Below are 14,614 nucleotides of genomic sequence, written 5' to 3'. Positions count from 1 at the left end.
TTGACTTAATCTTTCATATTAAATGTGAGAATTGGGTGAACTGAATTTGACCTAAAATTTATTTAAGCCATTTTTTTATGACCCAACCTAATCTACTGATCAGTTAAGCAAAGTCAAATTTTAGATGACTTTATTATTTTTTAATAATTTACTATAACTTAAGAGAGAAAAAATAGCATACCAAATAGATTAGGCTACAAATTTATTTTGGTCCCTTATAATAATTGTTTGTTTCAATTTAGTCTCACTTTTATTTTTGGTTTCAATTTGGTCCTAAATAAATTAATTAGTTTCAATTTGGTCCCTAATAAATTAATTGGTTTCAATTTGGGACTTCCGTCCAAATTATTTAAACGGAGTTAACTGTTGGCCATGTGAATGTCACGTAGATGCATAGGTGGATGCCACGTGGATGCCAATTTTTTTGAAAACACTTGGAACAAGAACGGTCCGTTTTGAAACCAGAACAGTCCGTTCTGGTTGCACTTTTGGTGTGTTAATTTTGCATCCGGAACGGCCCGTTCCGGGTGCAAAATTAACACACTAAAAGTGCAACCAGAATGGCCGGTTCTGGTTTCAGAACGGGCCGTTCTGGCTCCAGATTGCTAAACATAAACGATTAATGATTATAGTTCACAGTTGTGAATCATGGAAGGAAAAAGACCCAAGGTATAAAGCATTTCAAACACTGAATTTGGTAATAATGTCAATGGAAATTGATAACTTCAACGGCTAAACAGTTAGGCTATACAATGTATTATTAAGGACAATGCAATGTATCACTAAAGACAATGGTAGCAGATTTTATTTCATTTCAAACTGGAGTGAACCACTTACTACCAAATTAACACTATACAGTAAATGATGAAATGACATGATATTTTTCCTTGAAGTCATTAACGATGTACTCCAACAACAACAACCTGTTCTTGAAGAGGTAGAACCTGAAGTAAAGGAGGAGGATACACAGGACTAACATTTCATCACACAACCATATGCAGGGACAGATCTAAGTTAATCATAGTGGGGGCACTTGCCCCACTAATTTTTTTTTCATTTTTTATATATATAAAATATTAATAATTTTATAAAATATATATTATTAATTACATTTTAATTATGTTGTTATATCTAATATAATAAATATATTAATAATTTTTATATATTTTATTTTATTGTTTAATTGTTTTTATTTTGTGGTAAAATTATCTTCATTTTTAATGAAGAAAAAATTTACTTACTTCAAGAGTAAGTTTTGATAGATTTATTCTATTTAATAATTAATGTTCTATATCAAATTTTTAAGAATTTAATTGTTAAATTAAAAAGTTTTTCATGTATAGATCAAATTTATAAATTTTTTTAAAAAATTATAAATTATATGATATTTCGTTAAATTAATTCAAATTAACATATAAAATATTTTTGTTTTAAATGAATGTAAAAATTTAGAGGACACTAAAAGAAAATAAATTAATAATTTTATTATGTTTATCCTATTAATTTTTATCATTTTATTCCTCTAATTTTAAATAAGTTACAAAAAATTATAAAGTGACACTTAAATATTTCTTCAGACAGAAAGAGAAAAAAAAGTTATTACTCTATTTATAAGACAATTGTATTTTATAAAAATATGTAATTTTAAAATTTTTACCATAAAAAAATATTTTTCAAAATTATTATATTTTTTTAATAAAATTAATAAAGAATATTCTATTCTCAGTTTTGGAACGGGCCGTTCTGGTTTTAGAATGTACCGTTCTGCTGTACTCTTGGTGTATTAATTTTGCATATGGAACGGCCCGTTTCAGATGCAAAATTAACACACCAAGAGTGCATCCAGAACGGCCCGTTCTGGTTCCAGGTGTTTTCAAAAAAATTGGCATCCAAGTGGCATCCACGTGACCAACAGTTAACTCCGTTTAAATAATTTGGACGGAAGTCCCAAATTGAAATCAATTAATTTATTAGGGACCAAATTGAAACCAATTAATTTATTTGGGACTAAATTGAAACAAAAAATAAAAGTGAGACTAAAAATTGAAACAAACAATTATTATAAGGGATCAAAATAAATTTTTAGCCAATAGAATTAGTATCTTTCAAGTCTTTTTTTATTGGTCCACTAAACTGAGTAAAATTGATTCAATCTTTTTCGTGTTTTAAAAATAAAAACGTTTGGTCTAACTTAATTTAGTTGACCAATAGATTCTGTCAAGTTGTAACAATTCACATTGTCAACTTTCCCATTTATTAATAAATTTGTATTTTTTTTGTCATATTGTCACCTTTTAAAACATTAAATTTATTTAGCTATAAATTGTTTTATTATTATTATTGTTATTAAGACATCTTACAACAAAACTCTATTTTTTTTCTTTTTTATTTATATCATAGGTATCATCTACAAAAAATAATCATATTTAAGTCGGACAACACTATTGTATATACCAAAGTTTTTCATCGAAACATTTAACGCAAATTTATATGAATATTAAGATATAACAACTCCGTATCAATACATTGTTGCTCTCGGTTGTGCTATTATCTCTGGAGTTGTAACAAATTTCTTTTATACACAAGGTATTCCTTATAAATAGTGTGTTAAATGCTTGAATTATTGTCTTATCTAGAGAACAAAGTTTGGTTACCATTACACTCAACTCTTGGTGAATACAATAGATGATGGATTATTGAACAGGGTTACGCATTAACTCCCACAAAATAAGCAAATTAATCATTAGATATGGAGTAAACTCATGTCATTTCAATGTATTCCAAAATCATTATACCATACAAAGTTTTTTTTTTTTTTTTTCCAGAAAAACTCAACAAAGAAAAAGCTTTTCATGTAATCCCGGCACCGTGACTGACGGGTCCAGCCATAGAAAAAAAAAAATTATTGTGGTAGGTGTGATAAGTGTGGTAGGTGAGGTAGGTGTGGATTAATAATGACCAAGTATCAAATCAATGGTTGTGGTGTTTTCTAGTCACATATATCCAATGGCCATGATGCATTCTTGAAGTATATATATAGGAGGCTTGAGAGGAGGCTTAATCATCCAAGAGTGAAGCATTTCCACTCATAGTTTGAAGAAATAGAGAGAGAGCCTTAGAGAGAGTTTCTCTAAGAGAGAAAAATAGTGAGCCAATTTGTGAGTGTCATCCACAAATTGAGGATACAATATTATTGTATTTTGTATTCCCATTATTTTTATAGTGGAAGATTAAGTGGCTTACTGGTCCCGTGGTTTTTCTTGAGAAAGATTTTCCACGCTAAAATTTTTGGTGTGATAATTTTACGTTTCCGCTCAGTGCCCATTTTGAGTTAACAGAGAAGGGAAATTATGATGCCATTTCCCAACAGTGGTATCAAAGCTCTCAGAGCTCTTGAAGACTAAGGTGTCATTCTCATAAGAAAATTCTTAGTATGCTCTGTGGTTGCAGTTTTATCTGATCTTCCACATCAGAAAAGATTATTCTTGTGGTTGGACACTATTCAGCCTGTATAATTCAAGATGGAGAGTACCACCACTCATGATGGAGATATGTTCAAGCTAACTGCTGATAATTTCTCATATTGGAAGCCGATGATGGAAGACCATTTATATTGCAAGGATTTGTATGAGCCAATCACCCAACAAAGTAAGCCAGAGGGGAAGACTGATAAAGACTGGGAGATCCTGAATCGGAAAGCTGTAGCTGTGATCAGAAAGTATATTGATCGAAGTTTGTTCGAGCATGTATCAACTTATACCAATGCGTATGAGTTGTGGACAAAACTTGAATCTTTAATTCAAAAGAAGACACCTAGGAACAAAGCCCACCTTTACAGACGACTTGCAAAGTTGGAGTACATGGACGGTCAAAACATGATCGAACATCTGAATACCTTCAAAGGTCTTGTGAATCAACTGAAGAAAGCAGAAATAAACATAGATGATGAGGTGCAAACTCTTATGCTCTTCAGTTCTCTACCTGAAAGCTGGGACACTTTAATTATCACTCTCAGCAATTCTGCTCCAGAAGGAAAGCTCAGTCTAGATTCTGTTACAGACAGTTTGCTAAATGAAGAATCAAGACGAAGAGAAAGAGGCTTAAACAATCAGTTTGAAGCCAATGTCATTGACAATAGAGGGAGGAGCAAGAATCGTGAAAAAGGAGGACGAGGAAAATCACAAGGTAGATCCAAATCTCGTACAAGAATATGTTGCTATTATTGTGGGAAACCAGGCCATAGGAAGTCTGAGTGCAGATTCTTGAAGAAAGACCAACAGGCTGGAACAGTCCATCCTGACCAAATCGACCCAAGAAAAAAGAAGGAAGATGGAACTACTACTGCAGTAACCTCAGATGATGTATTTCTTGTCGGAGAAGAAAATTATTTGAATATTGCATTTGATGAATGCATTTGGATAATTGACTCAGGAGCATCTTTCCACGTCACACCTCATGAAGAATTCTTCTCATCATATCAAAAAGGAGATTTTGGTATGGTGAAGATGGGAAATCATGTCACAAGTAAAATTGTTGGCATTGGTGAAATAGCTCTAATGACTGAAAATGGAAACAAGCTTATGCTGAAGGAGGTAAGACATGTTCCAGACATGCGATTGAACCTTATCTCAGTAAGTAAGTTAGACGAAGCTGGGATGATAAATCAATTTAGTGCCGACAGATGGAAACTTAGTCGAGGAAGCATGATTGTTGCTCGTGGCAAGAAGGAAGGCTCCTTGTACACTATGCAGGGAAAGATATGTAAGGGAGATATGAATGTTGCTCAAGATGCATCCAAAGAATTATGGCACAGACGGTTAGGCCATATGAGTGAGAAGGGCTTGGAGATTCTCGCAAAAGATCATCTTCCAAATATTAAAGGGCAGCCACTTGAATCCTGTGAAGACTGCCTAGCAGGCAAACAACATAGAGTATCTTTTAGAAGACCAGATGATGCAAGAAGAAGAAAGCATATACTGGATCTTGTTCACTCAGATGTCTGCTCTACATCTGAAAGATCCATTGGCGGTGCTCAATATTTTGTTACCTTCATTGATGATCACTCCAGAAAAGTGTGGGTGTATCCATTAAAGACAAAAGATCAAGTTCTTCAAGCTTTCAAGGAGTTTCATGCTTTAGTTGAACGTGCAACTGGAAGAAAGTTGAAATGTATAAGAACAGATAATGGTGGAGAGTACTTAGGTCCATTCGAGTATTATTGTAAGACTCATGGGATCAGACATGAGAAAGTACCTCCCAAGACTCCTCAGATGAATGGAGTAGCTGAAAGGATGAACAGAACGATTGCAGAGAAAGTCAGAAGTATGCTTTCTCATGCTAAAATTCCCAAGTCATTCTGGGGAGAGGCAATATTAACTGCAGCTGATTTGATTAATTTGTCACCTTCAAGACCGTTAAATGGAGAGATACCAGAAGAAGTATGGTCTGGAAAGAAAGCCTACTATGGTCACCTGAAAGTTTTTGGATGCAGGGCTTTTGTACATATTCCTAAGGATGAAAGAACAAAGTTAGATGCTAAAGTGAAGGAGTGTATATACCTTCGTTCACCAAAAGATGAACTTGGCTTTAGATTGTGGGATCCTGTAAACAAGAAGATTGTTCGAAGCAGAGATGTGATATTCTTTGAGGATCAACGATCCAAGATATCAAGAAACCTGAGAAGCCAAAGCAAAAGGAGGTTCAAGATTCAAGCCCCATAGTGATAAACAATTCAGGGGGAGAGATTTCTCAAAGAATTGATGAACCTAATCAGACAGAACAGCCTGAGTCAGAACAAAGTCAAACAATGCAAGAAGAACAAATGGAGACTAATCAGGAAGAACAAGAACCTGAAGTTAGAAGATCAATGAGAGTCAGACAACCGTCAAAAAGGTATCTCTCAGATGATTATGTTAATCTTACTGATGAGGGAGAACCTCAAAGCTTTATAGAAGCCATTGAGATGAATGATAAAGAAAAATGGTTGCAAGCAATGGAAGAAGAATTGCAGTCCCTGAAGGAGAATGAAACTTATGAACTAGTGGAGTTGCCACAAGGAAGAAAAGCATTGAAAAATAAGTGGGTGTTCAAGCTCAAGACTGAAGAGAACAACACAAAACCCCGATACAAAGCAAGGATTGTTGTTAAGGGGTGCAACCAGAAAAAGGGAATAGATTTTGAAGAAATCTTCTCACCAGTAGTGAAGATGACATCCATCAGAGCAATTCTCGGCCTAGCTGCGAAGCTAGACTTGGAGATAGAACAACTCGATGTCAAAACTGCATTCTTACATGGAGACTTAGAGGAAGAAATCTATATGGAGCAACCTGAAGGCTTTGCAGAACCAGGCAAAGAACATCTTGTGTGTCGCCTGAAGAAGAGCCTCTATGGTCTGAAGCAAGCTCCAAGGCAATGGTACAAGAAGTTTGATCTTTTTATGGCCCAACATAATTTCAAAAAGACCTCCGCAGACCAGTGTGTGTTTGTGAAGAATTATGAGAATGGTGAGTCCATCATACTATTGTTGTATGTTGATGATATGCTAATTGTTGGAAAGGATAAAACAAAAATAGCTGCTCTCAAGAAGGTATTAAGCAAGTCCTTTGCCATGAAAGATCTGGGCTCAGTGAAGAAAATTCTTGGAATGAAGATAATTAGAGATCGTTCCAAAAGAATGTTGTGGATGTCACAAGAAGACTATATCAAGAAAGTTCTTGAAAGGTTTAATATGCATAACGCCAAATCTGTGCATGTTCCATTACCTGGTCATCTCAAATTGAGTAAGAAGCAATGCCCAGTGAATGAAGAAAAAGAAGAAATGAGCAAGGTTCCCTATTCCTCTGCAGTAGGTAGCCTTATGTATGCAATGGTCTGTACAAGACCAGATATTGCTTATGCTGTAGGAGTTGTGAGCAGATTTCTATCAAATCCAGGAAAGGAGCATTGGAATGCTGTGAAATGGATACTACGATATCTGAAAGGAACTGCCAAAAGTTGTTTGTGTTTTGGCAATGGAAATTTAATGCTCACTGGATATTCAGATGCAGATATGGCTGGAGATGTAGATTCAAGAAAGTCTACATCAGGATACTTGATTACTTTTGCAGGGGGAGCTATTTCTTGGCAATCACGACTACAAAAGTGCATTGCCTTAAGCACCACAGAAGCAGAGTTTATTGCAATCACTGAAGGTTGTAAGGAGATCCTGTGGATGAAGAAATTCCTACAAGAATTAGGACAAGATCAAGAAAGTTATGTTCTCTACTGCGACAGTCAGAGCGCCATACACCTCAGCAAAAACTCGACATTTCATTCAAGGTCGAAACACATCGACGTAAGGTATCACTGGATCCGTGATGTGTTAGAAAGTAAAATGCTCAAGATTGAGAAGATACACACCAAAGACAACGGGGCTGATATGATGACAAAATCTCTACCAAGAGAGAAGATAGAAGTCTGTAAAGAAGTTGCAGGCTTAGCATCAACCCTAAACTAATCCAAGGATAATCCCTCTTTATGGCTGGAGGGGGAGAATTGACGGGTCCAGCCATAGAAAAAAAAAATTATTGTGGTAGGTGTGATAAGTGTGGTAGGTGAGGTAGGTGTGGATTAATAATGACCAAGTATCAAATCAATGGTTGTGGTGTTTTCTAGTCACATATATCCAATGGCCATGATGCATTCTTGAAGTATATATATAGGAGGCTTGAGAGGAGGCTTAATCATCCAAGAGTGAAGCATTTCCACTCATAGTTTGAAGAAATAGAGAGAGAGCCTTAGAGAGAGTTTCTCTAAGAGAGAAAAATAGTGAGCCAATTTGTGAGTGTCATCCACAAATTGAGGATACAATATTATTGTATTTTGTATTCCCATTATTTTTATAGTGGAAGATTAAGTGGCTTACTGGTCCCGTGGTTTTTCTTGAGAAAGATTTTCCACGCTAAAATTTTTGGTGTGATAATTTTACGTTTCCGCTCAGTGCCCATTTTGAGTTAACAGAGAAGGGAAATTATGATGCCATTTCCCAACAGTGACAAGTGAACGATGGATTTTAGAAGAAAATTTTCGATGGGAAGAAATTAAGATTAAGCTTATCTTAGTTGTTGAAACATATCCAAATCATACAGTATCCGAATCTCATGACAATATATTTAATAAAGAAAAAAATTGTTTTATTTGTCCTGTTCTTGACCTACTACTTGGAAAGTTAACGATCATCGCTGGATTCCATCGTTTCAAAATGGATAAGTTAACTATTTAATTGATGCAAAGAAATTGGAACTACAACCAGAAGGTCCAAATATACCTTTTTTCTCAATGGTGGGTCATAATGGTAATTGGGAGGGATCTACATGGCTGTGGCAGGTTAAATGGAGAAGAGAACCTTTTGTCCATGAAGAAGGAAGTGTGAATACATTAATAGAAATGCTCCAGGAAATTCAAATTTTCTCTTCTAAACAAGATCAATGGAGATGGATTTGTGATAAAGATGGTGTATTCTCAGTGAAAAGTGCGTACTCTTGGCTGCAACACTCGATGGGTGGAGAACTTTCATATTCTTCAGATTTTATTCTAGTCACAAAAAGTCTTTGGAAATGCAAGGCTCCGATCAAGTGCTTGGTGTTCTGTTGGCAGGTATTCATGAATGCATTCCCTTGCAAATCATTGTTACAAGTTCGTGGTGTGGAGGTGGAAAATAACCTTTGCTCTCTTTGCTCTTTATTTATAGAAGACCCTATTCATCTCTTTCTAATGTGCCCAATGGCTTTTAATATTTGGTTATCTGTAGCCAATTGGTTGGAGGTTGAGGTGGTCCTTCCAAATTCCCTAACTTCTCTCTATCTATATTGGACGAATCTTGGTATTTATAAAAAATCCAAGCAGTGTTTTAAAGTGGTCTGGGTGTCTGTAATTTGGTCACTATGGCTTCATCGGAATGGTATAATTTTCCAGCAAGGTGTAATGGATTGCAAGGAAGTGTTGGACAATATTAAAATGCGGTCATGGAAGTGGATTAAAAGTTCTGTCCCTGGTTGTTCTTTTAGTTACTCTAATTGGTATTTTAGCCCACGTTTGTGTATTTCGTAATTTTTATTAGGTTTTGAAATCTTCTGTAATGGGTTGGAGTACCCCTTGTACTCCTTTTAATTAATTTCTTTTGCTTATAAAAAAAAAAAAAAAAACATTAAACCGATAAACTAAAAATCACAATCCACAAAAAGTTAAACAAGAAAGTGGTTTATATTTTTGAAACATGGAAGATAATTTATAATATGAGTGATCTTAAGATCTAATATATATAATGGCATAGTTAATTATTATATGTAGCACCTGCAAATACTAATAGCCAGGATAAGCCATTTTCATGGCTTCTATTGGCCCACCACTAACACTAGGAATTGTAGTACAACCATATAAAATTAAATACACCTAAATTACACGGATCCAACTCCAAGCACCAAACACCAATCACCACCACTTTTAATTGCCTTCTGATATTTTTCTATTAATTGGTTGTAACCTCACAGTCTCCCTTTATCACACATGAAAATAAATATATAAAAAACTCGATCACAATCTTCTGACAAATTTCACTATTTAAAATTAGGTTGATAGCCAAATTTATTCTATTCAATAATTTCTTACGAACATTGAGTTTTTAAAACTCCAGTATTTGAGTTTTTAAAACTCCAGTATAGAATAAAAACTTCTCATTGGGTTGATCAATTGTACAAAATTTTATATAATTTGGCAAAAATTTGGTGTCTCATCAAGTAACTTCATTTAAACATGTAATATGCAATTTAAAAAAAAATGCAAATAAACGTTTATTTCAAGAGTATATATTATTACACGTGTTTAATTTATCTAAATTTTAGTATGTCTGATGATCGACAAGATAAATATGAACTAATTTAACAGTTAAATTTATTAAATATGTATTATCTAATAAATTATTAAGTGGTGTAACTAACGAGGCTCTTTAATTTTATTTTATTTTCTTTTCTCCCTATGCAAGTTTCTTCTACCCTAATTTACTTCATTTTGGGCCGAATGTTTATTAAGAGTCTTTAAAACAATTTAAAGATTTTTAGTAATAAAAGTTTTGGATAATGACTGCATGTTGTGTGTGTGTGTGTTTTTTTTAATACTTGAGAGAGACAACTTTAACTAACACAAATTTTTAGAGGTTAAAATTATAAATAACACTCTCCTTATTTTTACTGAGAATTTTTTTAGTGGTATTATACTTTTTTAGAAAAATCTCAAATAACCACGAGATTATTTTATAGCAGAATCACTTTTTATAACCAATATTAATCGACCCTTAATCTTTATTATAAGATGTTTTTTTTTTTAAAGATCGTCTGTTTTCCATGACAAAAGTCATCGGCAAAAGTCACAGTAGTCACCAGAGTAACTGAGGTTGCTAATTAAAGATAATGGGAAGAAATCTCTGATTATCATGAGCTGAAATTTAATTATGTATTATATAGACTTCTTTAAAAGTGTTTCTATATATGTCGATTATTTATTTAACCAATATATAATGTAATTTCTACATTGGTTATTAAATTAATAACTTACATAAAAAAGATAATTATATTTTCACTATATATATCACTTTTTATATTGAGTGAATATCACTTGACATAAAAATTATCATAAAATATATATTGTTCCCAGTGTATCTTGATGCAAAATAATTTTGAGAATATAATGCAAAAAAATTATGGATAATATTTTTTTATCGATAAATAAAAATTAGAACGAGAATAATGAAAATTGAATTAAAGTACTCATGCATCACTAAGTCGATCAGCGATTGATAATCGATAGTCTGATACAAAGACAACGCGTGTTTGTTTAACTACACCTATTGATGCATAAACAGTGTTTATTAAACTCACAGTCTAGTATTTAATAAAAAATAATATCTGATGTAGAAAACGAAGGATAAATTAAGTGGAGGCTTTCAAATAATCTTCAATTTAACTTGGTACATACTTTGGACAGCTGTATTGTTTATTTATATTATATCCTAATGTAAAAGCCAAAATCAAATCTCAAAAGTTGTGGTCAATGTCATGATACATATATCCAATTTGCTTAGCGTGCGAATTTTGAACATATATAATAATGTCTATCCGAATCACTAGGCACTATATATCCCCTTTTTTCTGGAAATTTTTTATTTACTATTCTATGTGATTTCATCTTAAACAGAAGATGTTCCAACGATATTAGGCGCGAATCCAAAACGTATCTCAACTGTAAAGTACACACCACTCAATTAATCTCATAAACTAGATATATAAAATTTAATTTACTAAGTACATGTAGAATCTTAAATTATGTACAGTGAAATTAAAATGAGACGATGAGTGTTGGGAATCCCCACTAAGAAAGCATTATATATATGGAGAGAATTAGCATAATAATATGTGGAAAAGAGAAAAACTGAAAAGGCATAATGGGTTCCCTCCCGCAGGCGCACGTAGTAGAGGACTGCATGGGCATCCTCCAACTCTATAGCGACGGTTCCATTCACCGTTCCAACCAAATAGAATTCAAAGTTTCAGCCACCAAAGACAACACCGTAACCTTCAAGGAATACCTATTCCACAAAAGATTCAACCTTTCACTGCGCTTCTACAAGCCCCAAAACCAAACCCAAACCCAAACCCAAAAGCTCCCCCTCCTCATCTTCCTCCACGGTGGAGGCTTCTGCTTCGGTTCGCGCACGTGGCCCCATATTCACAACTGTTGCATGCGCCTCGCCTCGGGGCTCCGCGCCGCGGTCCTCTCGCCGGACTACCGCCTGGCGCCCGAGCATCGCCTTCCCGCGGCGCTGGACGACGCCCTGGAGGCGGTCAGGTGGCTCCAGAGGCAGGGGCTGAGCCACGGTGGGGACGCCTGCTTCAGTGCCAACGTTGACTTTGACCGCGTCTTCATCGTGGGTGACTCCTCTGGCGGGAACATTGCGCACCACCTCGCGGTCCGCTTCGGTTCCGGTTCGATTCAGATGGACCCGGTTCGTGTACGAGGTTACGTGCTGTTCGCGCCGTTTTTCGGCGGGGAGGTTCGGACCAAGTCAGAGGAAGGTCCACCAGAGCACATGTTGAACCTTGAGTTATTGGACAAGTGAGTCACCCTCAATTTCACTGCTGTCTTTTTTTATTTTTATTCAATTAACTCTTTCTTTAACATACCAAATCTTATAACTTATGTTAAGGGGATTACTCCTAATATTTCTATTCGATGGATTATTTGAGAACTTTGTGTAGGGTGTCTTTTTTCTCGGCCCTTTCGATCTTAGCTATGTTTTATTTCCAAATGGACCACTTTAATTAGAGGACTAGCTAGCTTAGCATCACTATCACTGCTTCATTGCAAGTGGAATGTAAGTAATTAAATGAACAAATGCTACGAAGTGCTGTGGTGCCTATGAATGGACCCACTCAAATCACTACACTACACTTGTTTTTGTTTTCGCCTTATATGTGGGAAAGGTACATGCGACGAATAAGACACATCTCTATAACAACAATTTTTTTTTTAATTATAATATTAATACTACATATTTATTATGTAATTATTTTTTGTTGAGCATCACGAACACATATAAAATATGTGTATTTTTTTCTCTCAATATAATTTATTTTATATCAAAAGTTAGAATTTAAATTTTAAATAATTTAATTAAAAATTATTATCACTTTTGTGAATTAATATTGTATATTATTTAACTACACTAATCTTGATTCTTAATTAATTAAATGTTACTGTACTCTTTTCAAATTATAATATTTTTTTTCATCAATTTCTTAATAGTGCTAATACTGATTTCATCGTTCATCGAAGCAATTACAACTTTTACAATAAAAATATTTCAGAATAATAGAGATAAGAATGAGTTTAATTTATACATACATATAGTCATATATATATATATATATATATATATATATAAGTATAAAAGAATATTTAAACTACATCGATATAATTTTTACTAAATATTATATTGTTCAATAACTTTATATTAAATATGAATTTTATAAATTTAATCATTAAATTATAACTTTATATCATTTTATATATTTATATAAAATTTTGTTAAAATTACATAAATTGAAAATAATCAAAATATTCATATTTTATCTTATTTTAAAATGCATATATTACGTTACTTTTATTTTATAAAAATAAAGTATTAAATTATCTTAAATTAATATAAAATTATATATATAATATAAAAATAAAGAATTTTTAATTTAATAGTTGAATTTGTAAAATTAATCCTAAAATAAATCAATTAAACATTAAAATAATAATGCTTTACTTTTTATTCTTGAATTATAATTTATTGAGAATATCATATATAGTGGCGATTTTTCTTTTTTCTTTTTGGATGAGTAGTGACGTAAATTGTTTACTTAGAATAAAAAGCGAATTAAAACATGAAACGCGTGTACAACATTAAGATTAAATAATATAATTAGTTATCAACACACATCAGATTTCCAAATATATCCTTTGAACAAAGTCATTTATAAGCTTTTCCGCTTTCTAGAAGATATTGCTAATCCAATATTATAGCAAAATGCAATATGTTAATACATGTTCTAATTAATTCCATATCATTTATTTATTCTAAGCCTTATCCAATTAATATGCTTCGCAACAAATAGAGACAACTGTTAGATACATATTCGTCATATAGGTGACAATGAAATAAAGTTTTTGTGATGATCATGTGGTTAGTTTTTAGGTCTCTTTCACACACAAACATATGCTAATAGTACTATTTTTTTTTATATTATTATTTTTAATTCCAAACAGATTTTGGAGGCTGTCAATGCCTGTTGGAGAGAGCAGAGACCACCCATTGGTGAATCCATTCGGACCTGGAAGCCCAAATCTTGAAGAAGTGAAGCTTGATCCTATTTTGGTGATAATAGGTGGCAATGAATTACTTAAGGATAGGGCAGAAGATTATGTTACAAGGTTGAAACAACTAGGCAAGGACATTAAATACGTTGAGTTTGAGGGATGCGAGCATGGGTTTTTCACTCATGATTCATACTCTTCACAAGTTGCAGAAGAGGTCATCCAAACCCTTAAACGGTTCATGCTGGAAACTTCTAGTTAGAACACACCTCGAAAATAAATTAAAGAGTAGAAAGATATATATATTAATGTAATTACCCTTTGTTAGTGTATATTTTTGGTCAAGTACAGTAGTTCGTGGGTGTCAATTTGATGTTATGTGCGTCTAGTTTTTAATTTGAGATGCTAGCTAGTCAAGTACCCTTTAATTTCTTAGGTATTTGTATGGGTATTTATCTATAAAGTTTTATGGAAAAATGAATGCAAGTATGAGTAATTTATCACATATTCACCTTTCCTCTTTTTTATAAAGATAAAAATCCTCTTGGGTCATACCCACACATTATTAAACATATTACATTTCATGTAACAAAAAAAACATATACATTTATAACTTATAACTGATTGATAATTACTAAGTTTGTGTCTAATGTATTTATCTATTACAAATCAATTTTAATGGTTTAACTTAGCCCGATGTGTTTGACTCTGACTTATTAAAAGC

General features: G+C 33.2%; 1 protein-coding gene across 1 annotated transcript; it reads left to right on the top strand.

The window, feature by feature from the left end:
• Positions 1–11,389: 11,389 nt before the first annotated feature.
• LOC109797792 (alpha/beta-Hydrolases superfamily protein) lies at positions 11,390–14,395 on the top strand. Its single transcript, XM_020357928.3, has 2 exons — positions 11,390–12,144; positions 13,843–14,395. Exons 1-2 carry the CDS (start codon positions 11,474–11,476, stop codon positions 14,150–14,152), a joined length of 981 nt encoding a protein of 326 aa, XP_020213517.1. The 5' UTR covers positions 11,390–11,473; the 3' UTR covers positions 14,153–14,395.
• Positions 14,396–14,614: the final 219 nt, after the last annotated feature.

This window comes from Cajanus cajan, chromosome 6 (genome assembly GCF_000230855.2).
Source record: "Cajanus cajan strain Asha chromosome 6, NIPB_CcT2T_4, whole genome shotgun sequence".
NCBI lineage: Eukaryota > Viridiplantae > Streptophyta > Magnoliopsida > Fabales > Fabaceae > Cajanus > Cajanus cajan.
This window is presented reverse-complemented; position numbering and strand designations above follow the sequence as displayed.